At 45.8% G+C, this 22,861-nt stretch overlaps 1 protein-coding gene across 1 annotated transcript; it reads left to right on the top strand.

Moving 5' to 3' along the window:
- Positions 1–19,613: 19,613 nt before the first annotated feature.
- On the top strand, positions 19,614–22,549 carry LOC146199270 (neprilysin-1-like). Its single transcript, XM_084592087.1, has 2 exons — positions 19,614–19,915; positions 20,680–22,549. The coding sequence occupies exons 1-2, from the start codon at positions 19,614–19,616 to the stop codon at positions 22,547–22,549; spliced, it is 2,172 nt and encodes a 723-aa protein (XP_084448213.1).
- Positions 22,550–22,861: the final 312 nt, after the last annotated feature.

The following is a 22,861-nucleotide window of genomic DNA, read 5'->3' as shown; positions in this document are numbered from 1 at the left end:
AGATGCGTAGACGCCCCAATGCAGTCTCATTCTTATGTTTATGTCTTTGGCTTCCACAGCTTCCCTCCTCTAATTTATGAATATAAATATAACGAATGACCCAATGAGTAAGCAGTAGGAAAACTGGACACTTTGGCGACGCGAGAAGCATGTTTTTAGCAATGCCATTTTGATTTTTCGGGAAGTTTCATTTTAAACTACCTGAGATGATGACATGCCATGAACTATCACTTTTGAGTTCACCAAGTGACTAAGAAGAAACATGGGACTTAATATCGCTTGGGCCACTGCGGAAGCAAAAAAAAATAAATAAAAATAAATAAAAATAAAGCAATGCACTCAGAATGGCATTGCTATTTTATCTCCTCGCTTCTGTAATTACATAGCGAAGATTTTGTATTTACTTACGCGCTAGTTTGCTTTGAAGAATATATAAATTGCGAATAAATATTTTTGTCGATGTTTAGGAAGTACATTTGCAGGCAACGGAACTTTTGCCCAGATGAAACAATAAATATGACGTATTATAAACCTTACAGTTGCGAACGAACATCAAGAAATAATTCTACTAGTGTTAAGGAACCGATTAAGTTTTTAATACGAAAATATTGCACGTCCCATCAGCCCGAAAACCGGTGTCTTTGACATCGTTTTCCACCATATCGTGGTACCGAAAATCGGATGACATCATCTCATGTTTAACCAATTTTGCTCTTGCAGCCGGCATCGTTTTCGCTATGGACCGCACTGCGGGCTGCACACGGCGAGACTGTGCACCCCTAAAGTAACATAACCAACAAGAAGGGGTAGAAGGGCTATATAGAGCTGCATGCAAAAAGGGGAGGTCTTTGGCTGGCATAGGAGCCCTGCGGAGGACGCTTGCTTTTAGGACACCTAACAGATGTGGCGAAACGCACCAGCCTAAAGCAGCGTCAGAGGATTTTGCATTTGCTGCCAAATCTGGGGGCCATTTACAGTAAACGTCATCTGGCAGAGGCTTGGGACGCCGACTTTGGCCGTGAGCGTGACCGAGTCTATCTTAAAAGTTACGTTAATTTAAGGTTCACCACCGGTCGAGCGATGTGTCAGCGATGGGAGAGAACACCGTGCGACGCACCACGTGACGAGGCTTTTCTCGCTTCAATTGCTTTAGAGAGCGCAGTAGGCAATTTGTGTAGTGCGTACGATGCCGTTTGAGAATATGGCATCGACATCGACGACGTATCTGCTGAGCCCGCGTTCGTGGACGCTCACGATAGATCACCACGTCATAATTTCATCGTTTTGCCGCACGAAACTTTGAATCGTGGTGGTCTGGTTTCCAAAGAAAAAAAGACGCAAAAAAAAGGAAACGCTACAATACTAGCGAAAAAAAAAATTAAAACAATTATCAAACAGGTGCCACATGGACAGTGTCTCAGCCGACATTTTTTTTTTTTTTGTTTCTACTACACAAGTCGTACGATTTCTTTTCGTGTTACGACTTCTAGTTTCTCAATGCAGTGATTGAACTCTAAGTTATATAGGTTTAGCCATAATTAAGCATGCTTGCTAGAAGTCATTCTCGACTGTCCGCATCACAACTCTCTTTTTTCGACTGTTCCTGAAATGACGGCATGAGTGTACTACTGAAGAAAATATATTACAAGTTTCAAACAAATGGCGCCTTTCAGCACTCTAGTTCTAACTTTCGCTAGTGAAGCAGCGTCAGTAGCCGCGGGTGATTACGCAAAGCTGATGTTGGCTTCGCGGAGCGCAAATTTTCTAAAAGATGTATATTTCTTCAATGAAGCTAGGACCAAAGCTAAGTTTAATACTTTTAGCAGCATTCCTTAGCTAAAAACGAATTCCCATTGTAAGAGCAATGCTCGCTCCAAACAGGAGAAATCGCGCCTCAAAATCACAGAGTTGTGCTTGTCGGGATTGAGGCATGACAGTCGGCTTGCGACAAGCCTGGCTTGTGCAAGAGCGTTATGGGGTTGAACCAATCTGCACCACGTTATTGCGCCGCTTTTCTGCAGAGTGTAGTGGTACCTGTTGAATACATCATAATAATCTGGGTCACATTGTTAACAACATTTCTTTTAACACGCACAATGATGCTGAACTGAAACCAACGATAGTGATACGATTTAGTAAAACTGTTTCAGCAGTGTGTGTTCTTGAAATTATTCGGGCACAGCTTGATAGATAAACGCCCGAATAATTTCAAAGTTTGAGGGTGCATTCTCCATTTGTGCCTTATGACGTGTAGGGGACGCAGCCCCCTGTTCGCCACGCGACCATGTGCCGAACCGGGGAACCTATAAATCCGCGTGAAATAACAGGCGAAAACAAAATGAAGCACTAGTCACCTTCACGCTCCAAGAGACCGCCTTCTTTATCATCGACTTTAGGCTTCAGTCGTTAGCGCGTCTCCGACCACCACTAGACCATTGCTTAGATCAATCATGTAAGTCTTCAACATATTTGTTTCATTTTGGCGCGTCTACTAGCGACGCCACTAATAGAAGATGTGAAAACCGAGAGGAAATCTCGTTTTTATTCCAATTTTTTATTTTTGTACATAGGTAGGACAACAGCATTGCCACAAATTCAGCAAGGAAATCACGAACTATTTAAAAATTTCAAAGACCAAGAAAAAAAATAAAGCTGGAAATTCGCATGTAGCTTAATGTTTGAGCTTACCCTAAGGCATTTTCCTAACCAGCCCATTTGTTAACAAGAACATGCAACTATAAGCCTATGCAGATTTATTTGCATATCACGCATGCAAACGGTGAGTTTGTTGCACTTCTTTTTATTAAAAGAATGCTGCGGAACCGCTGTCATGAAATCGGCACACATTCTTGTTAAGCCGGCACCGCACGAAGAAAGCGTGTAGATGGTTTCAGAACATTAGAGAAATCTCTCCTTTTCCGAGCGTCGTACATCGGCGTCACCCCCTCCTTATCACTTGGCGGCGATGATGACTCAGCAGCGAAGATGCTGCTAGTAACCTCGAGAAAGTTCAGTCGATCCTGATCAATGAGGACATGCATCTCGGCGGGAGAGAGAGAGAGAGAAAACTTGTGCTACTAAACCTACATGTACGGGCGCGCCAGCTTTTGCGCGGCGTGACAGACAGACGCGGCGCGCCTTATAAATTGAGGATGGCGTCTCTTCGACAAGCCAGCGAGTATTGCTGCGAGACATCAATTGCTACTGATCGGCTTCCGGGGTCAACCCGCTGTTCTGCAAGCCCACTGATCTGCGGCGCACGTTTACATGACGGCCTCAACGTGATACTCCAGACATTGGACTGCGATAGTGCCGGTGAACAATTTGGTTATTCTGACTGGCACGGGCCGAGGCTCTTTATTTTTCTTTCCTTTTCTGCCTCAACATAACATATGTCTCATGTATCGCTCATAGTTGTAAAGTCTCCGTGTTTATTGAAAGCCTCTATCCTTTGCTTTTTGTGAACCCGTGGTTTGTGCGTTACAAATATTACTCTAAATGCCTCTGTATCGTCTTTTGCTGTGCATAAGGTTTGTTTCGCTTGTTAACACTGACTTCGACCCTTTCTCTGGCTCCAACCGGTGAAAGCCGGGCCCCAAACGCCTCCCCCCCCCCCCTTCTGTCGCTACAGGTAGTTAGTTGACTTTTGGCTGAGTATGCCACGCAAGTCGAGGGCATCTCCCTTGAGACCGGGACAGCTATCCCCACTCACTCAAAGGGTGTCTAGGACTGTGCGCACTAATAGTGAGGCATCGTTAACAGAACATAAGATTTAATGAATGACAATCATTCTGGCGTCTGCGGCAGGTCATTTTGTGCACTCAATTTCAGAGAACTGAGAACGAATCAAAAGGGTTACGAATAGGTCGTAAACACTGTAGCAGCAGAGCTATAATGAGAGGTGCCGCACGGAAGCGGTTGTGTAGAGTCCACCGAGTGGTGCTATCTGCTAGCATCTGGGTACTTCAGACTGGGAATGAACCTCAAATATATTATTGAGTCGGACCTACAGAAAGGTCTAAAAGGAGCAGAACTGCGAGCATGGGTGGACCAAAACGAAATAGAGGTTGCAGAAGAAAAGGAGAGACAAGGGTGGTGGCAGAAAAAAAACGAGACAAAAAGAAAGAAATAATGCCAAAGGAAGCAAGCAGAGGCAGAGAGGCAGCATGAAGAGAGATCGAACGGCACCAAGGTGTGTTGCAGAAAGAAATAGAACATCTAAGGTATACAGATTTTCTTCTGAAGAAGCTGGCTGAGGTTCAGCTTTTGAGGGTTATTAACAAACCTCGGCAGGTTACCTTTCCCCTTATTATAATGCACAGTGAAACGACTGATTAGTTGAAAACCACAGATGAGGTTGAGGCTAGCTGAAACAGTGAGAGCATGGTTGCGGAACTGGCAGTTCCTGTTACTGACCTTTCAAAATGTGAAGATCTCAGTGGAGCAGAAGTTTTTGATGAAAGCGAAAATCAAGTATCTCAAACGACCGGTCTCGGCGAAGTTCTGAATGTGGTTGTAGAGTGAGAAGTTTCATCTATGAGACTTCCGCTTGAGGATGAAAAAGGCTCGGATATAGCTGGAACTGAGGACAGCACTGTGCTTGAAGCTGAAGAAACAATTAAAAAAAAAAGGCTCAATTACCGAGGAGGTTGTTCCCGCTAAGGAAGATGAGGAAGCCTTTTTGTCAGAGAAAGGCGACAGTGCTAATCTTGAATTTAAGGATTCATACACGGAAGAAAGTGAGGGCCGCACTGTGAGGTAACAGCTGAAAGAAAAAAATGAGGAAGATTTTATTAAATTCAGGAGAATAAGCCTCCAGTCAATAATGAGTTCTTCTCTAGAAATAGAATAAAAGGTCATGAAAAGAAGGAAGAAAATGGAGTGAACTGAGGGAGAACGAAGTGGTTCTCAGCGAGATGTTTCTTCATGGAAACAGTGTTTGGTGATGCGAGAGAAATAGAAAAATAGGTGATTCGACAAACCGTCAGGAAGAAAGTAAAAATGAAGGGAAGAAAATTCAACAATGCTGAGGCAGGCGAAGCCGAACGGGAAAGCCCCGTAGGAAAACAAGGCACAAGCGACTGAAAGACTGGAAGAGCGAGCGGAAAGAGAGCAGCACAAGCCGAGATGAATCGAGAAGGCCGACATGAAACAAAACGAGGGACGCTAGCTCCAGTACTATCCGCAAGCGCCATACTGGTAGTACGAAACACAAGGGCCAAACTTTCGATCGGAGATCAGAGAGTATAGGCAGACCAAGAAGGTACATCAAAGCGCGAATGACGAAAAAGAGTAGGACATGGAAACCAATGTCAGTATTCTGTGAGAAAGAGAACTAGCGTAGAAGAGGTTCGAAGGCAACTCATCTTTTCCAAGTAGGAGGCGCATGTCGTCTTTGAAATTATAAGCGAAAACATGCCTTAAGTTTGCGGGCTTCTCATTTGGAAGGCTGTGTGTCTGCGCTGCCGCTTGTGCAATGTTTTGAAGTGTATATTGCCCATGCTGTTTGGGAACATCATACTACTAATGCGTGAACTTTGAGATCTGTCATTGGACTCTATGAAACAGGCGTAATTGATGTGTGTATGTGTCTTTGTCCTATATAGACTGTGAGAGCATTACTATGTTCGTGTTTTGAACATATTGTTGATCGATATTTTTAAGGGAGGGGAAGTGTCACGAAATCGGCGCACATTATTGTTAAGCCGGCGCCGCGCGAAGGAAGCGCGTGTGGCGTTGCGGCGATGGGTCCAGAACATTGGAGAAATCTCTCCTTTTCCGAGCGTGGAGAGCGCGTAGCCTTGCGAGAATCGGAGTCACCCCTTCTTCATCACTCGGCGGCAACGATGACTTACCCAGTAGACAAGCCGCTAGTGGCCTCCAGAAAGTTCGCCGCAGCTGACCAATGACGACACGAGTCTCGGCGGGAGGGAGAGAGAACACTTGTGGCACTAAAGTTAGTGCATCTGCGCGTCTGCTTTGGTGCGGCAAGGTAGACTCAGGCGGCACACGTCATAAATCTAGGTGGCGTCGCTTCGGCAAGCCAGCGAGGGTTGTAGCGAGACATCAGATGCTAATGATCAGCTCACGGCGTCAACCCGCTGTTCGGTAAACCCACTGATCTGCGAGGAAGCGGCGCAAGTTTACTCTGTGTGTTCTAAATACTAGTGTGAATTCCTTTGTATCATCTCTTGTTCTGTATAAGGTTTGTTTTGTGTGTTAACTCTGATTCCAACCCTTTCTGTGGCTGTGGTTTGAACCGACAAAAGCTCGGAACCAAAGGCCTCCCCCCCCCCCTCAACCCCCTATTTCTTTCACTACAGATTGTTGAGTTCCTGATGAGCTTGTCACGAAAGTCGAGAGCACCTCCTTTTAAACCAGAATAGCTGTTAACACACATTATAAGGGTGTCTGGGTGCGAGCTAACCAATAATGGCGCATTGGTCATAAAATATAATTATTAACGATTGCCAACCGTACCACTCCCATCCAAAGCAAACATTTGAATACAGATTAAATAAAATTTATAGTTCCCCAAAACTGTGAAAACCTAACTACATCATCGATTATTGCTTCCCAAAACTAAATACAATAAATTGCGATCACGTCTTCAGAGTAATGAAATTGCTCCTGTATCACTTTCTGGTTTTGATCTACACCAAAACTAACTAAATATCAGAAACTAAACAACAGTCTCCCTTTGCAGACACGGCGCACACATTCTTTCGTCTTCCTGTCAGATCCTGCCGCTGGAAACAATCCCATTTCCCCACCCGCCAGCGCCATGTTTTGCTATAGGCTGCGCTATTACCAAGATAAGACATCATCATCATCATCATCATCATCATCATCATCATCATCATCATCATCATCATCATCATCATCATCATCATCAACCTGATTATACCCACAGCAGGGCGAAGGCCTCTCCCATATTTCTCCACTTAACCCGGTTCTGTGCCAGCTGCATCCACGTGACACCTGCGAACTTCTTAATCTCATCCGCCCACCTAACTTTCTGCCGCTCCCTGCTACGCTTTCCTTCCCTTGGAATCCAGTTTGTTACCATCAGCGACCATCGATTATCCTCTCTTCGCACTACATGTTCTGCCCATGTACATTTCTTCTTAATTTCTACTAGAATGTCGGTAACTTGAGTTATTTCTCTGACCCACTCTGCACGCTTTCTATCTCTTAATGTTACCCCTACTATTTTTCGTTCCATAGCCCTCTGGGTTGTCCTCAACTTAAGTAGAACTCTCTTGGTTAGCCTCCACGTTTCAGCCCCATAGGTGAGTATAGGCAAGATGGAACTGTCGTATACTTTCCTCTTGAGCGATACCGGTAAGCTGCTAGTCATAATCTGCGAGTGCTTTCCAAATGCGCTCCATCCTAATCTTATTCTTTTTGTTATTTCCTTTTCATGGTCCGCATCTGCGGTCACTACCTGTCCTAAGTAGACATATTCGCCTACTACTTCCAGTATTTCTCTACCTAATGTAAACTGCTGTTCCTTCCCGAGGCTGTTGAACATTACCTTAGTCTTCTGCATATTGATTTTCAAGCCTACCTTTCTACTTTTCCTGTCTAGGTCATCAATCATTATTTGCAGTTGATCCACCGAGTTGCTTAGCAAGGCAATGTCATCAGCAAATCGCAGATTACTGAGGTATTCTCCATCTACCCTTAACCCTAACTGCTCCCATTCCAAGTCTCTGAATACTTCCTCTAAACAAGCTGTGAATAGCACTGGGGAGATTGTGTCTCCTTGCCTAACACCTTTCTTTATGGGAATTTTGTTACTTTCTTTATGCAGAACTATGGTTGCTGTGCAGCCACTATAAATATCTTCCAGCACTTTCACGTACGGCTCGTCTACCCCCTGATTTCGCAATGCCTGCATCACCGTCGAGGTTTCAACTGAGTCAAATGCTTTTTCGTAATCAATGAATGCTATGTATAAGGGCTGGTTATATTCCGAGCATTTTTCTATCACCTGATTGATGGTATGGACATGATCGATAGTAGAGTACCGTTTCCGAAACCCTGCCTGATCCTTTGCTTGATTGCAGTCTAAGGTTGTCCTGATTCTATTAGCGATTACCTCAGTAAATACCTTATACGTAACAGACAGTAAGCTGATTGGTCTGTAATTTTTAAGGTCCTTAGAGTGCCCTTTCTTGTGAATGAGGATAATGTTTGCATTCTTCCATGGTTCCGGTACCGTCGATGACACCAGGCACTGCGTATACAGGGTGGACAGTTTTTCTAGCACGATATCCCCCCCGTCCTTCAGCAAATCTGTAGTTATCTGACCCTCTCCAGCTGATTTCCCCCTTTTCATAGTTTCTAGTGCTTTCTTGACCTCGTCCTTCGTCACTGGTGGAACGTCTGACTGTTTTTCCCTACCGCCAATCTCATTACGGTCCTGACTATTTTGGCTACTGTAGAGATCTGTATAGAACTCCTCGGCTACTTTGACTATCTTTTCCATATTAGTGATGACATTGCCCGCCTTGTCCCTTATCGCATACATCTGGTTTTTGCCTATGCCCAATTTCTTCTTTACCGCTTTAAGGCTTCCCCCGTTCTTTACAGCATGCTCAATTTCCTCCATGTCATACTTCCTTATATCGGCCACCTAGCGCTTATTGATTCGCTTTGATATCTTGGCCAATTCGATCTGGTCTGTTGGATTCGAAGCTTTCATGCTCTGGCGTTTCTTAATCAAATCTTTCGTCTCCTTAGACAGCTTACAGGTATCCTCTCTAACTATCCTACCGCCTACTTCTACCGCACACTCAGTAAGGATATCTCTGAAATTATTGTTCCTTGCCTCTAGGGTAATGTCGCCATCCTCAGTTAGAGCTGAATACCCATTCTGTAGCGAGATCCTGAGCTCTTCTGCCCTCCCCCTCACCGCTAATTCGTTCATGGGTTTCTTTTAGGCTAATGGGTTAGATTTAGGCTAATTCGGGACCTCAACATTCTGTGGTCACTGCATCGCACTTTCCCGATTACCTCTACATCTTGCATAATGGCGGGGGTTGTTCAACCCCCGACATTATGAAGTCGATTTCATTTTTAGTCTCTCCGTTAGGACTTTTCCATGTCAATTTCCAGTTCTTCCGTTTGCTGAAGAAGGTATTCATGATTCGTAAGTTATTGCGTTCTGCAAACTCAACTAATAACGCCCCCCCTGCTATTCCTAGAACCAATGCCACAGTCACCTACTGCCTTGTCTCCTGCCTGTTTTTTCCCTACCTTGGCATTTAAGTCGCCCATTAGTACAGTATACTGCGTCTTTACATTTCGCATTGCCGATTCCACATCTTCATAGAAGCTTTCAACTGCCTGGTCATCATAACTACATGTAAGGTGCATAGGCCTGTACAACCTTCAGTTTATACCGCTTATTAGGCCTAATTACGATGCCCGCAACCCTCTCATTAATACTATAGAATTCATCTATATTGCCCGCTATATACTTATTGACAAGGAAACCTACTCCTAGTTGTCGCCTCTCTGGTAAACCTCGATAACACATTACATGCCCATCCTTCAGTACAGTATATGCCTCATTCGGCCTCCTAGCCTCACTGAGCCCTATGACATCCCATTTCATGCTCTCTAGTTCTTCTAACAGCACTGCTAAACTAGCTTCACTAGCTAGGGTTCTAGCATTAAACGTTGCCAGCGTCAGTTTCCAATGGCGGCCTGTCCAGCGGAGCCAGGCTTTCTTAGCACCCCCTGCTGCGTCACAGGTCTGACGGCCGCCGTGGTCAGTTGGTCCGCAGCCGCTGGTGACTGAGGGCCGGGGTTTTGTGGAGCTTATCATAGGAGGTTGCGCCCAATTACTGCACCAGTGTGGCCAACTCCTGTTCTGGTGAGGGAGTGCGTTGCCGGAGGTGTTCACCGGCATCAGGTCGCACCCCACACCTGTGTATGCAATTCCATCGACACGCGGATTTTTTTTTTTTCATCCGGTGGAGAATTGCGCGGCACCGGGATTTGAGCCCCGGTCCTCTTACATGCGAGGCGGATGTTCTACCGCTACGCCACCGCTGCGCCACGACAACAGCAACATAATGTTAAAACAGAAGCCTGGTAGAATATTTGTTACTCTTATTGCGTTCAAGTTATAACTGGATAGCGAACCTAGCGCCTTGCTGTCCTGGAGCTGTCTCCACCGTGTGAAGTTTCTGAAGCCGGTTATTTATTGTTTCGCCAATCCCAGAAAGACCTCACTAGCCCGTGCTCCATGATGTTTACGGCATGGACATTTCCGCTTATATTTCCCCTCTCTCCAAAGGCCCTTTCCCAACGAGTGTAGCAGGCGACCAGTGTGCCCTAGTCGACCCAACAGGGAGTGTCATTGAGCTCAACCGACTAATATTGGGCTCTAATTTGCGCCATCAGTCCTTTCAGCGGGTCGGTGACGGTGTTGGTGCCTTATATCTAGCTGCTTAGGGAGCGCGTGCGAGTAGGTATCGCCGGTACTCGAAACAAGTTGCCCGGATGAACAGGACACTAGCCGTCTCAGACGTTATTTCTGCATATTTTGCCTATTCATTACCATAACCAACGTTTGCCGCGCGTCCTTTCCGGAACCATATCGGTATCGTGCTTTCTATAGGAAGAGCACGGATACATGTTAGAAAAAGTAATATCCAAAGGAATTACTTTTCCTGCGAAATTGTTTTTCAAAGCAATTCATTGCATAACTAGATTACAAGCCCAGAGAAGTAATTCATTTCTTTACAAATTAACCGAAAAAATGAATAATTTGCAGAAACCGTAATACAGCAATTCAATTACTGCTATGTCTGAACACCACGCAACACGTTAGAAAATGGTCATAAAGGAAAAAGAAACGCACGATCAGTGAGCTTCCGCTGCATATAAGCATCATTCATTGTTTTTCTACAGCAGGTACGTACATAAACATAATTATGCCATTGCCACTGTAAAGAAATGACAGCGAGATTAATGCTCATTTCGGAGCCAGTTAGTGTGATGTGCAAATTGTTTTTAGAAAGACTTCACCCAATGAGTGCTCAACCTTGTGACCTGCCAGGAAATACCTGCCAGAAGTATGCCCCCAATTTTGCCCGGCTGCCAGGTTTCAAACAAGGAGTGCCGAGATCCCAGTCTATTCCATGTCCGTCTCACCCTTCCGCATGAAGGAGCTGCTCGAGCTGGCAACTCGTTCAAACCTGACTATTCCACCTTGTCATTTGACGCTGCGTTAAAAGGCTATTAATCAGTGCCTCCTTCAAACTTGCACCTGCTGCATGCATGCCATATGCATGGTCATGGCGTAAGGATTACGGGCGTTGCGATGTGCGTATTTCTCTCTTCCTCTTCTTTTTTTCTTTTCTTCTCTATTTTCTTCTCTTTCGGCACGAGGCTGCGGACGTGGCTAAGCTACAGATCCAGTAGCAAGCCCGCGCACTTTCTTTTCTTCCTTCCTACAGTCGCCACAACAAAATAAAACATGCATGGTCATAACTTTTCGAGGCTGCGAGCCTCAGACGGTCGACGTGCCAACCGCCTGACATTTCTTCTCGACATAGTAGAATGAATATTTTTGTGTTAGACGCTTTCTAGAGGCATACGCATGGTCTTTGAGTTCTGCGATGCTTCATATAACATCGACGCCGCAAATGGCGAATTTTCTTCCGACACGGAGGTAATAACGCTCACACAATAAAAGTTTACTTTGCAGAGGAGATAAATAGCTTCTAGGCGTTGAGTGTGATACTGCGGTCAACGCTCCACCTTCTCCACATCTTTTCCTTCCTTAGACCCCTCAATTCTTTCGAGAATATTAGGCTCGAAGCTACCGTGTAAAAGCACTAATGAGCCAAGGCAAGACATCTTACCAAAACAACAGATGCTGTTCAGACTGTAAGTTGAGGCGGGAGAAATGAATAAGAGAAAAAAAAATTGCGCCTGATATACATGGCTAAGCGAAATGCGTTTCAGGTGCGCTGGCATGCTGTGTCCTTTCCTAGCTTGCTTGGTTTAGCTTCGTTTAGGTCTTGCGCATGTGCCTCCCCTTCCGTGTTCTCGTTCCTGTACAACCATTTCGCTACTAGTAATACACGCTAATATACTTATTTGTACCTTTGTTATCTCATAAATGTTGGCTTCTTTTCTTCATGTATTATAACGAGCACCCTAATTTACCCTTCATTTATGTGCTAGTCCCTAGCAAACATTCTTAAGCTTATGTCAAGGACTGCCCAGTATAGATATGAAGCTCTACTTTAATCAAGAATTACGAACTTGTCTTCGTGGCCCAGCGTGTCTGACTAGGGTTACAAGTTTTCCGAGGTCGATTCTCATCTCATCTTTCCATCACAAAGGAGCTGCCCGAGTCAGCAGTGCTTGATAACTCGGCCATGCGATGTGGTCTCGTGAGGACAAACAAGCCTACCAATCACAGCAGCCCCGCAATATCACCTGTCAACTACCCTCTGGCAAGAATGACGATCAACATAGGGTTACCACAATAAAAGTTTCTCACGCGCATCACAGGATATGGTGAGTTTTTAGTCCTGGTTAGAACAGGCAGGGCCCGAATCGAACAGATTGTATTTTGCAGAAACGAAGGTGGAATTGAATAAAGTTTAATGCGAAAGAGTTTCTAGGCTCTTGGGTTGCGGACACTTCCGCACGATATTAGCATGAACTGACATTTGAGGCAAAAGTTTGTCTCCGCCGGGAATAGGAACACAATTCCTCCGATCGCCAACCGAACGAGTAAAACACTAGACGACCAATCCCTCAGCCGTATTTCACTAAGGTAAGGTAACCAAAATTATTTCTGTCTTGAAAAGATCGCAAGGCTGTCATCGTTCTTAATCGGAAGGTTCCTGATACCGCGAGGGTTAACCAGAAAAGCAGCTTTGTAATGATCCTTTGAATGACGTTCTAGAAGAAGTCCGCATCCCAGCAGTCAAAGAAAGCATGCCCAGTGGTTTCATCTTTTCTTTTGCATATTAGACAGGGGACTCCCTAATGCACAGAAATTAATTTCTCTTGAAACCACGCTTTAACCAACAAAGTCCGCTATGTAGCCTGAAAAATAATGTTTTGGCTGAAGGAGTAATACCCTTCTTTTTCAACGTGTTTTAGAACATCTTGACTGGGGCCTGCACTATACATGATCCTATACAATGTTTTGTTGCAGTACGACTAGTATTCAGTACGCAAAAAGGTGCTGAACCATGCGCCCGACTAATGCGCCATCATGGCAGCATCAGTGCCGCAGCAACCGCCAAGGCTCTGTGTGGCCATGAATGCAGCGGTATTCGCGTCCACACAGACGATGCATAGCGCTTTATCGAGCAGCTTATTTCAGAACTTCTTTTTAAAGTACTTTTGAAGAATAGATGGGTCAGGTTCTGTCCACAAGAAATGCGTTAGCGTCATAATCACGCTATCCGCAATTATTTATCCTGAACGTTTGCTTTCAAGCTTCACCCTGTCGTCATTGCGCATAATGGCTAACAGGTACACACATTTTAAATCAAACAAACGGAGTTGAGATAAAATACAAGACAGTCTAAGTATGCATAAAAGGTTCGCGAAACGACGCCAAAGATCATACATAAAACTTGCGTAATGCAAAATGTTCCGTCTCCTTTGTAATATTTGTGAACGCAACTCTATTTTTCACCGTCATAGCTCAGGGGATCCTTTACATCTCGTAAGATGCTTTTATACTTCCTTTGCTTCAATTACGCTTAGAAGGAGCTTTAACAATGTTCCTTGACTGAACTAGTAGTCATAGTCATGTCGCTGGTGGAACGCATGGTTATTTCTGTGAAATTATTCAAGCAGCACGGTTTTTGCATCATCATCATAATCATCACCACAACCACAACCACCACCACCACCACCACCACCACCACCACCACCACCACCACCACCACCACCACCACCACCACCACCACCACCACCACCACCACCACCACCATCACCACCACCACCACCACCACCACCACCACCACCACCACCACCACCACCACCACCACCACCACCACAACCACCACCACCACCACCACCACCACCACCACCACCACCACCACCACCACCACCATCATCATCATCATCATCATCATCATCCTGACTATGCCCACTGCAGGGCGAAGGCCTCTCCCATATTTCTCCAATTGACCCGCTTTTGTGTTAGTTGCATCCACTTGACCCCCACGAACTTCTTAACCTCATCCACCCACCTAACTTTCTGCCGCCCCCTGCTACGCTTTCCTTCCCTTGGAATTCAGTCCCTAAGCGACCATCGGTTATCCTCTCTTCGCACTACATGTCCTGCCCATGCCCATTTCGTCTTCTTAAGGACTTTTCCATGTCCCTTTCCGGTTCTTCCGGTTTTTGTATATTCATTATTAAATTAAATATTTAACCATTGTGGTCAGACAAAGGCTGTACAAGGATCTTAATAATATAGCCTTGTCTGTTACTGTATACCGGTCATGATACACTTCCGGGCCGGGGAAAGATCTACTGAAACGTGTAAAATGAACGCCTGTAAAGCCTGCTGTGAAAACGCTATTTTTTAAACTTCATGTAGGGGTTCCACCTGTGAAGACACGGATGGCGGAGAAATAATTTTTTTGTGCGATGGGTTGTGAACTGCATTTTCTGTAGAAAGCCGGAGACTGTTGAGCATGTGTTTATTGATTGCTGGGATGGGGTTTCATTTCTGATGTCCTACAGCAAACTTTTCACAAAGTTGTAACGTTAAACCATCATGTAATTCGGTTCCTAACTGTAAAAAATGATGACGGTGTTCCGCATTATATGAGAATGGTTTTAGGCTTGCATAACTTGTGGAAACTCTGAATGGCTGTTCTCCATGCTGATCTTCCTATTAGACCTGTCCGGGAGTATTTTGGGGATTACAACTGCCAGATAATCGATGTTTTAAAAGCTCAGTCATATGTACCTGAGTTAATCAATGTGCTGGAAAAAGTGATCAAATTGAACGCTTTAAAAATAAAGGTATTGTAGGCAAACTGGGTCTCTTGTGAAAAATCGGCCAACCTGCAGTGTTTGTGAAATAAAGGCAGTACAGACAAGAAAAGATGCTAACTTTGAACAAAGATATGACAATACAGCTCGAAAGAGAGATTAGTGTCAGCGAAGTGTAAAAAGCCATAGAAGATTTAAATCCCGGCAAATCCCTGGGTCCGGATAGCCTGTGTGCTGCCTTCTACAAGTAGTTCAAGAATGACATGGTAATGGCTTTACAAAGCTTATTCGCAGAATACTTCGAGCGCAAGTCTCTGCCGCCGTCGTTCACTCATGCTCACATGGTTTTAATATCCAAAGGTAAGGACGATTCTAACCTGAGCACTGTTAACGGTTATAGACCCATCACGCCGTCAAATGTCGTCTACAAAGTTCTCATGAAGGTGTTCACGAGAAGAATTCAGTCAGTCATTAACGATTTATTAAGCCCCATCAGACATGCGGGATAAATGACAGAACTATATACACAAATATACGTATAGCTACAAGCGTATTAGAACTTTGTGACGATAGATTCCCTATGGTTGCCATGCTTCAGACTGATTTGGGGAAGACCTTTGATAGAGTGCCGCACTAAATGCTTGAATGAGCCAAAATGACTTATGTGAATTGCACCACAAACCTTGTGGTGCAATTCGTGAATTATTGAGACGTATAAAAGTTCTCACTTCTGTTCGTCAAGGCTGCTTGTTTCACCGTTGATCTTCGCGCTTTTCTGGAGCCACTGCGTCGAGAGGTTTTGCAGAGCGATGAGGTAAGGGGCTTTGGCCTACACACGTGCGAGATCCGATTACAGGCCTACGCGGATGATATGATTTTTTTTTGCACGGGACTAAAAATAACACAAGAATATTGCGACAAAAGCGGCAGCATGGTGAATTTATCAGTGTGTGTGATTGTGGCATGGCTCGTGGGATAAGACACCAGCCGTTTTTGAGAAAGTAGAAAGGTCTATCCTCCCGAGCACGTATCTTGGAATGCCACTTGACTGGAGTGAAATGAAAGTTTAGATGAAACAGTTGACTCGGTGGGATGGCCGCAACTTGTCGGCATTCACACGGAGTGCAGCCTGCAATATTGTTCTTGTTGCAAAAATTATGTATATTTTACAAGTGCTATGTTTTACGCTGGGGAATGTTTAAAAATTTTTTTGCAACTTTCGTGTGGGGAGGCAATAGGGAGCGAACGTCCCAAACAAGCCTCTTTCAAAAAGTAGGTGATTGGGACCTTGGCCTTTGTAATTTGTATTTAGGGCAGATTGTGCTGCGCTTCATGTTTCTGCGCAGACAAATACACTACTTTCCTCATTTTTTTGTTCAGTACATGATGTCCAACGCCTTACCGGATTTAATCGTCTCATCAAGTAGAGGGAGCCATTATGGTGTGTCGTGCTATCTCCGAGAGGTGGTAGCCGCTTATCGTTTTCTTGCCACGTGCTTTACTCGGGAGTATTTGCACACGGTAACGAAAAAATGCCTAACGCGGGACCTCGTGGACATGGTTTTGCCAGTCCTCCCATATCGACAGATTTCTAAAGATGCACCTAGTCAAGTTGTGTTGTTACATCAAAAAGGAATTTATGTACAATGAGGGACAAATTGTTTCCTGTGTAACAAATCAGAAACAATTGAACACATTTCATAGATTGTAGTAAGGCTATCTTTTTTAGGGACGTGTTAAGAGCACAATCATTAAGAAAAAGCTTCCTCTTACACCGCAAGGCATATGGTTCTTGCGCGTTCACGACTACGCAGTACCATACGATGCCATTGGGACTACACTCTGAATGGCGAAGTGCTATAGATTATCGATATTGTGACACTGGAGCGAGATCTGGGTATGAATACTTTGTTGAGAGTATTGTAAAAATGCACAAGGTTTAGAAAGATGCAGACTGTGGTGCTGAAACAGAGTTGGTGCTTAGGAATCTAGCACAAACGAAACGACTTCATTTTTCACGGCCGGCAAATGGCCTGGCAAACTTATCAATATGTGTGTGCTGTATATTTGGTAATTATGTACATATAGGAATAAAAATAAATAAATACGCCATAGCTTAGCGGTAGAGCACTGGCCTTGTAAACTAGCGGTCGTGAGTTGGAGTCTCACTGGCGGCTTTAATTTTGAAAACCAGGTTTCTATTTGAACTTTTTTGTTTAGATTCAGTGCATTTCTGGTCATTATTCCGCAAAAAAAAAAAAATTCCTTCAAAGCATGAGACCACCCGTTTAGAATGAAACGTGTGCCGAGAAGGAAATGCTTACTGAAACATCGGGAGCGCGAACAGTTTCCGACTGCGAATGAAACATTGCAAGACAAAATCTCGGATGATTTGGCTCACTCAGAAAAATGAGAGTTAGGTACGCTAACACATTTAGCCAGGCCGTTTTCTTTCTCCGTTGTGCACGCTTAAGCGGTCTTCTGACATTTCTCTTTTTAGCCACATACTGAGGGTCGTTCGGCTTGTGTTGCCGTTGCCGTCTTCGCTGTTGTCTTTTCCGTCGAGCTCGGCGTGCGCATTGGGCAACTACGATGGTCCCGGCTCTTCCGTGGGTACGCCTAAAGACAAGGCACGACACGACAGGACACCTAGACAACACTCTTATAGCACGTTCCACACACAGCTGCGGATCTAGTGCATGTGGGGCTTTGTCTCTCTTACTTTGCAAGAAGAACGCCAGAAGCTACAAGAGGCGGCCGAAGCGCTACTTCTGCTTCAACACACTGCAGACATGAGTGCGCCCCGCAGAGGAGTGCGTTCACGGAAAGCGCTGCTGCATGAACATAGAGGCTTCAGACAGAGATCGGTGAAATCAGTGAGTGGGGAATTTAGCGCTCTAAAATGGTTGCTCTTAGTAGTAGCGTGCGAAAAAAAATAATAAAGGCAGCTGCCGTGAATGACGCCAACAAAGGAAACGAAGAAAAAAATTGGCCGAAAAACAATGACCTCCTGTCTTAAATATGTATTATGCTTTCAAGCATCCGACCCAGGCTCGAGAATAACCTCACACCTTCTCCCTCCCTCTCCCCCCCCCCCCCCGCCCTTATATACGACTTTCCACCTTGTAACAATGTTCTTAAGAAACTTCAACTCACCTCCCCTCTCACCCTCCAATGCGATATTGGGAACTTTCGAAGGAAACTTCCTGTTTGCGTTTGTGGTGGTCATACAGCTGATAACCGAGGCGGGGCTGGCAGTAGCGTTTTACTCTGTTGGAGCGCGGAAGCCATTTTGCAATGTAGCCAGCTTGAGCTGAATACTGTGCAACCAAGATGTTAAGAGAATATTTTTCTTGAAACGTTAAGGAAGTATTCGCATTGCCTACATATTTTGGAGGTAAGTTAATGCATTTACTGCATTTTAGAAGATCCCATTACATGTAAATTTAAAGTATAAACCCCGTATAATATTTTAGGACGCCTTTATTACCTTTTCATTCACCCGATTAGTAGCAAAGTGAGTCCTGCGCTCGCACCAAGCAGCTAATGCTACCACAGAAAACTAATAGTATTTAAAAAAAAGTACAGGCTTTCTGAGGTCAGCGCCTGGCTATAAAGCTGCTGCTGTGGTGCGGCTTACAATATCCGAAAATATGAGTTCATAAACAATTCCCCCTTTAAAAGGGGCGCTTGCGAAATTATGGGTATGTTAAGTGTTCTAGACAAGAAGCAAAAAAAAGAAACCTAGCGTCTACAAGAGTGATAAGTTGAAGAAAGTACTTCTAGGTGGACCCAAGTTTAGTAGAAAACAAAATAAGAGATATTGTAGAGTGACACATTTTTTTTTCATGAAGACGAGCATGGATTGCACCCTCAATAAAAGATAAACTTCATGTCGATGTATGATGATGCTTTATGATGAAGGAAGCATGCTCATTATACAAGTCGTGTCCGGAAAGTAATGCAATTTTATCGACAGAAAATAAGTAAAATAAGCGTAAAGAAAAGCCGTCGCGCAGTGTAGAAAGCGGCCAAATAGTAACAGTGGAACGGAGGCCCGGTGCTTTTACATATGTATGTGTGTGGTCTTTCGAGCAGTCACTGTGCTTGTGAATGAGGAAACTGTGTCCTAGACGGCGTGGGCAGTAGAAACATCTTAGGAGACCAACTAAGCGCTCGCTTTACTTAATGTCGTCATATACTTAAAGGGGTAGTGTCTTCCCACTTTTTTTTTTTTTACTTACCTCCTGTTCTCGCTGTCGGATTAATGAATCAAAGGGGTGCGGAGGGCACTCTTAAGGGCATCTTTTTTCTCACTAGGTGGCATAAAGGGGGTCACAATTTAAATCTTCATCACGGAGCGTGGCTAACAACCTGACTCAAATTTACCTGCATAACAACGCCAAATTTATAATGAGTTGTATTTTAGCTCTTCGAAAGCAAACGCTCTCTACAAACTTGTGAAATTGCTGGGTAACTGGAGTCCTTCACTCAGAACCGGTTATAGTTAATTCCGACAAGAATGAGGCGGCGAAGTAGATGAAAAAGTGGCAGTGGTGGGCCGACTAGTGCGCGACATTCAGGTACAAGAAGAAGAAGGAGAGGAAAAGATGTCCGCCATCGGCAGCCGTTTACCTGCGACTCCTTCTGCGTTGACACCGACAGCTACTTCCGTGGTTCCGCCGCTTCGTCATTCCCTGCGCTGGCGTCTGTGCGTGGTCTGCAGTGGCCTGGGGCTGGTCGCTCTGGCCATCGGCTTTTCGCTGGCTGTCAACCGAATAATGGGTCGCGACAGTCGAGCTGCTGGACGCGGCGACGATGACAGCGGCGCTGCCTCGCCGCCAGGGTTGGTGCCCGGACGCCGTGACGTCGTCTCCAGCTGCGTCAGTGAAACCTGTCACCAGCTTGCCAGGTGCCGCTCGATGAGAGCTTTTTTTATTGATAGCTATTTTAATCAGCCAACATGCAACTTGCTACCACTTAATGAGATGAGACTTCTGAAATAAGTGGTAATTCAGGAAACGAATCTACTAAGTAGCACAGCCGTTGGAATGCTTAGTTCCCGATCCGTCTCTGGTGCGTCTGTGAACTGTACGCTTGCCGCCTGCAGACATGGGCTGGGATTTGTAGTGAGAGACCTTGCTCTCATTTGATAGTATAACAGTTTTTCCACAAATGTCAGTTGCATTTTCTATTTTGATATTGAGAAGTGCGTCCTCCTGTTTGTGTGGGTCAAGTTTCTAGACGCTTCTACACCGCTCAGTCTGCGCTATGCTGCTATGTCTACAGCGATGAGAAAGTTTTTGATTCCACTCGTGGCAGCTAAGGTTGCTATTGTTGCGTGAATGAGTGATGCGGCCGAAGATAAGTACAAATTCATGACCAAAATGACCCGTAAAGAGCAGGGTATTTGAGTGAGGGGTGCTTGGAGTTCTCCTGTCTATATTACGCAATGTCTTCCCGAAACCAATTTACCAAGAAAAAAAATATGCTCTTCAACACAATATTAAAAACAGACAGCTTTAGGGAAAATGCAGTTGCGAAGGAAGCAAGGGGAGTCTACAGTTAAGCATAAATAATGCAAGAGTAAGAGGCGTCGACGTGTTTTTTGAGGTATGCAGCTCAGTGCTCACATAGCGCTGATGCACACATTGTCTTACGCCTGTGTGCTCGCAGGTACGTTTCCGACTCACTTGAAGAAAGCGACCCCTGTGACAATTTCTACGACTACGTCTGCGCCAACTGGAGCTCCTCCTTCCGCTTTCAAGGCGAGGCGGTCTACTCTGAGGCCGTCAGGAGCGCGCGGGAGCTGGAGTCCCAACTAACGGCTTTGTTTGACGCTGGAACTGAAGACACAAGCAGTCGTCCCTTGTTCGACTTGTACGACTCCTGTCGGCACATGTCTGCGGCGAGAAGAGAAGCAATGGACTTTCAAAAGATACTGGACAGCGTAGGCCTGTCAGGATTTCCTTACACAGGTAGCGACGGCCGCCGGGCGTCTGCAGCTGCCGGAAGGTTGCTTCGTGTCACCGGTGTCTCGCCGCTCGTGCATATTCGCATCACAAGTAAGAGCAGCGTCAAGCTTCAAGCTCCGCGCACGCTGTTCCCAGATTTCACTTACCTACCCAACGCGCACCGAGGCTGGTACAATGAAGCCGCTCGGCGAGTTGCTCGAATGCCAATGCCGGAGCTCTTCGATTTCGAGCAAGAGCTCGTGACCGTGCTCAGCGCACCGACAGAGCAGTTCGTGACCATGACTGTCAAGGAGCTTGTGTCAACTACCGAATGGAACTGGGCCGAATTCTTGGCGAATGCCCTTTTCGGCATTCGTATTGTGACGACTGATACGAAGGTGACGCTGGAAGAGAATCGGCTCGGCGTTGTATTCTTGGGCCTTATGTCTGCCACAAAGCCGGCGGTGGCGCTTAACTACCTGGCTTTCCGTCTGGCGTTGGCTTACGCGCCGATGCTTCCAGGAAAGCGCTTCCGCAAGATAAGCGACGTGGCCGTCGCCCAAGTGGTTGGCTGGGAGGATGGTTGGAGCGAGCGCCGTAGCCACGCCTGTGCCAAGATGGCGGCAAAGGCCGAACCGGGACTAGCCGCTTTTCTCGTGGCCGCCAAGATAAAGCAGGACGACAACGAACCTGTATTGAGAAGCCTGGCGGAGCACACTAAGAAGAACACGCTCGAGTTCCTGGGCGAGATGTCCTGGGTAACGTCGTCCTTCTTGAGTAAGCTGGAACGGCGCTTCAGAATGTTAAAAACGGCATTCTTCGCGCCAGGTGAATGGAGAAAGTTTGCCTTCCGCACATCTCAGTGTCGCTCTTTCGGCTGCTCTTCGGGTGACCTGTCGGCGGTCGAAATCTTCCTCAAGATGGTGGCACAGCGTCAGCACCGTCGCCTGGGTCCTAGCAGGCGCCCCTTCCCAGATTTCCCGGAGGACCTGTTCGAAACCGATAGTCGCGTGTTGGATGGAAGCACGCTGTTCGTGCCGTTGGGCGCCTTGGATCAAGTGTTTCGACAGGAGGCCTTCTGGGAGTACCACCTGCCACGCATGCTTCTCCAGTTGAGCGCTGCTTATCTTGACGTGTTCAGGGACGTCGCTATGGAGCTACGCTCAAACTACACGGACCTGCACAATCGCTTCGCCGCCACCGAGTACTGCTTGCGGGAGGAGAGGGCAACCATGACCGAAACTACATCGGTGCCCTTCTCTTCCAACGGCACGGGACGAGAGGACCTTAGGGACCTGTTGGCGGTGGCGGCAGCTTTCCGTGCCCACGGGCGACTCATCCGTAATGGTGGTAGCGAGGGAACGCTGCCGGGGCTTCCATTCAGCAGCGAGCAGCTGTTCTTCTTGCACTTTGCACTCAGTCGCTGCGAGAGATACGATGCCCCTTACGAGGACCAGCTACTACGCCATGGACGCCGAGCGCACGCCGCGTATCGTGTCAACGCACCGTTGCGGCAGTCTGTGAGCTTTAGCAGGGCATTCCAGTGCCGTCGTGGCTCCTACATGAACCCGCGCAGAAAGTGCGTTTTCTGAGTGCGACCGCTGCAGCGATGCGAACACGCTGGTCCTCTTCGCTCTTTATTCGAACAAACGTAAAAATATTGAAAAAACGAGAGAAAGCGAATTTAAGTTTGTTATGCCGCGATTATCCGTGCGAAAAAAACTGGGAAGATCCTAGCGTGCTATCTTTTATGTCTTTCTTTAATATACGTGTGTGCGGCGCCAAACGTTTCTAAAAGCTATTGCTGAAACAGTGCGAATCACACAGGAAGCATGCACAGTATTTCAGCTCCACACTTGAAGTATCTTTAGTGGCTATTTTACAAGTTTGGCAAACTTTTCGCG

This window comes from Amblyomma maculatum, chromosome 2 (genome assembly GCF_055883805.1).
Source record: "Amblyomma maculatum isolate TAMU_Amacu chromosome 2, ASM5588380v1, whole genome shotgun sequence".
NCBI classification, from domain to species: domain Eukaryota; kingdom Metazoa; phylum Arthropoda; class Arachnida; order Ixodida; family Ixodidae; genus Amblyomma; species Amblyomma maculatum.
The sequence above is the reverse complement of the archived record's forward strand: the minus strand, read 5'-3'. Positions and strand labels throughout refer to the sequence as shown.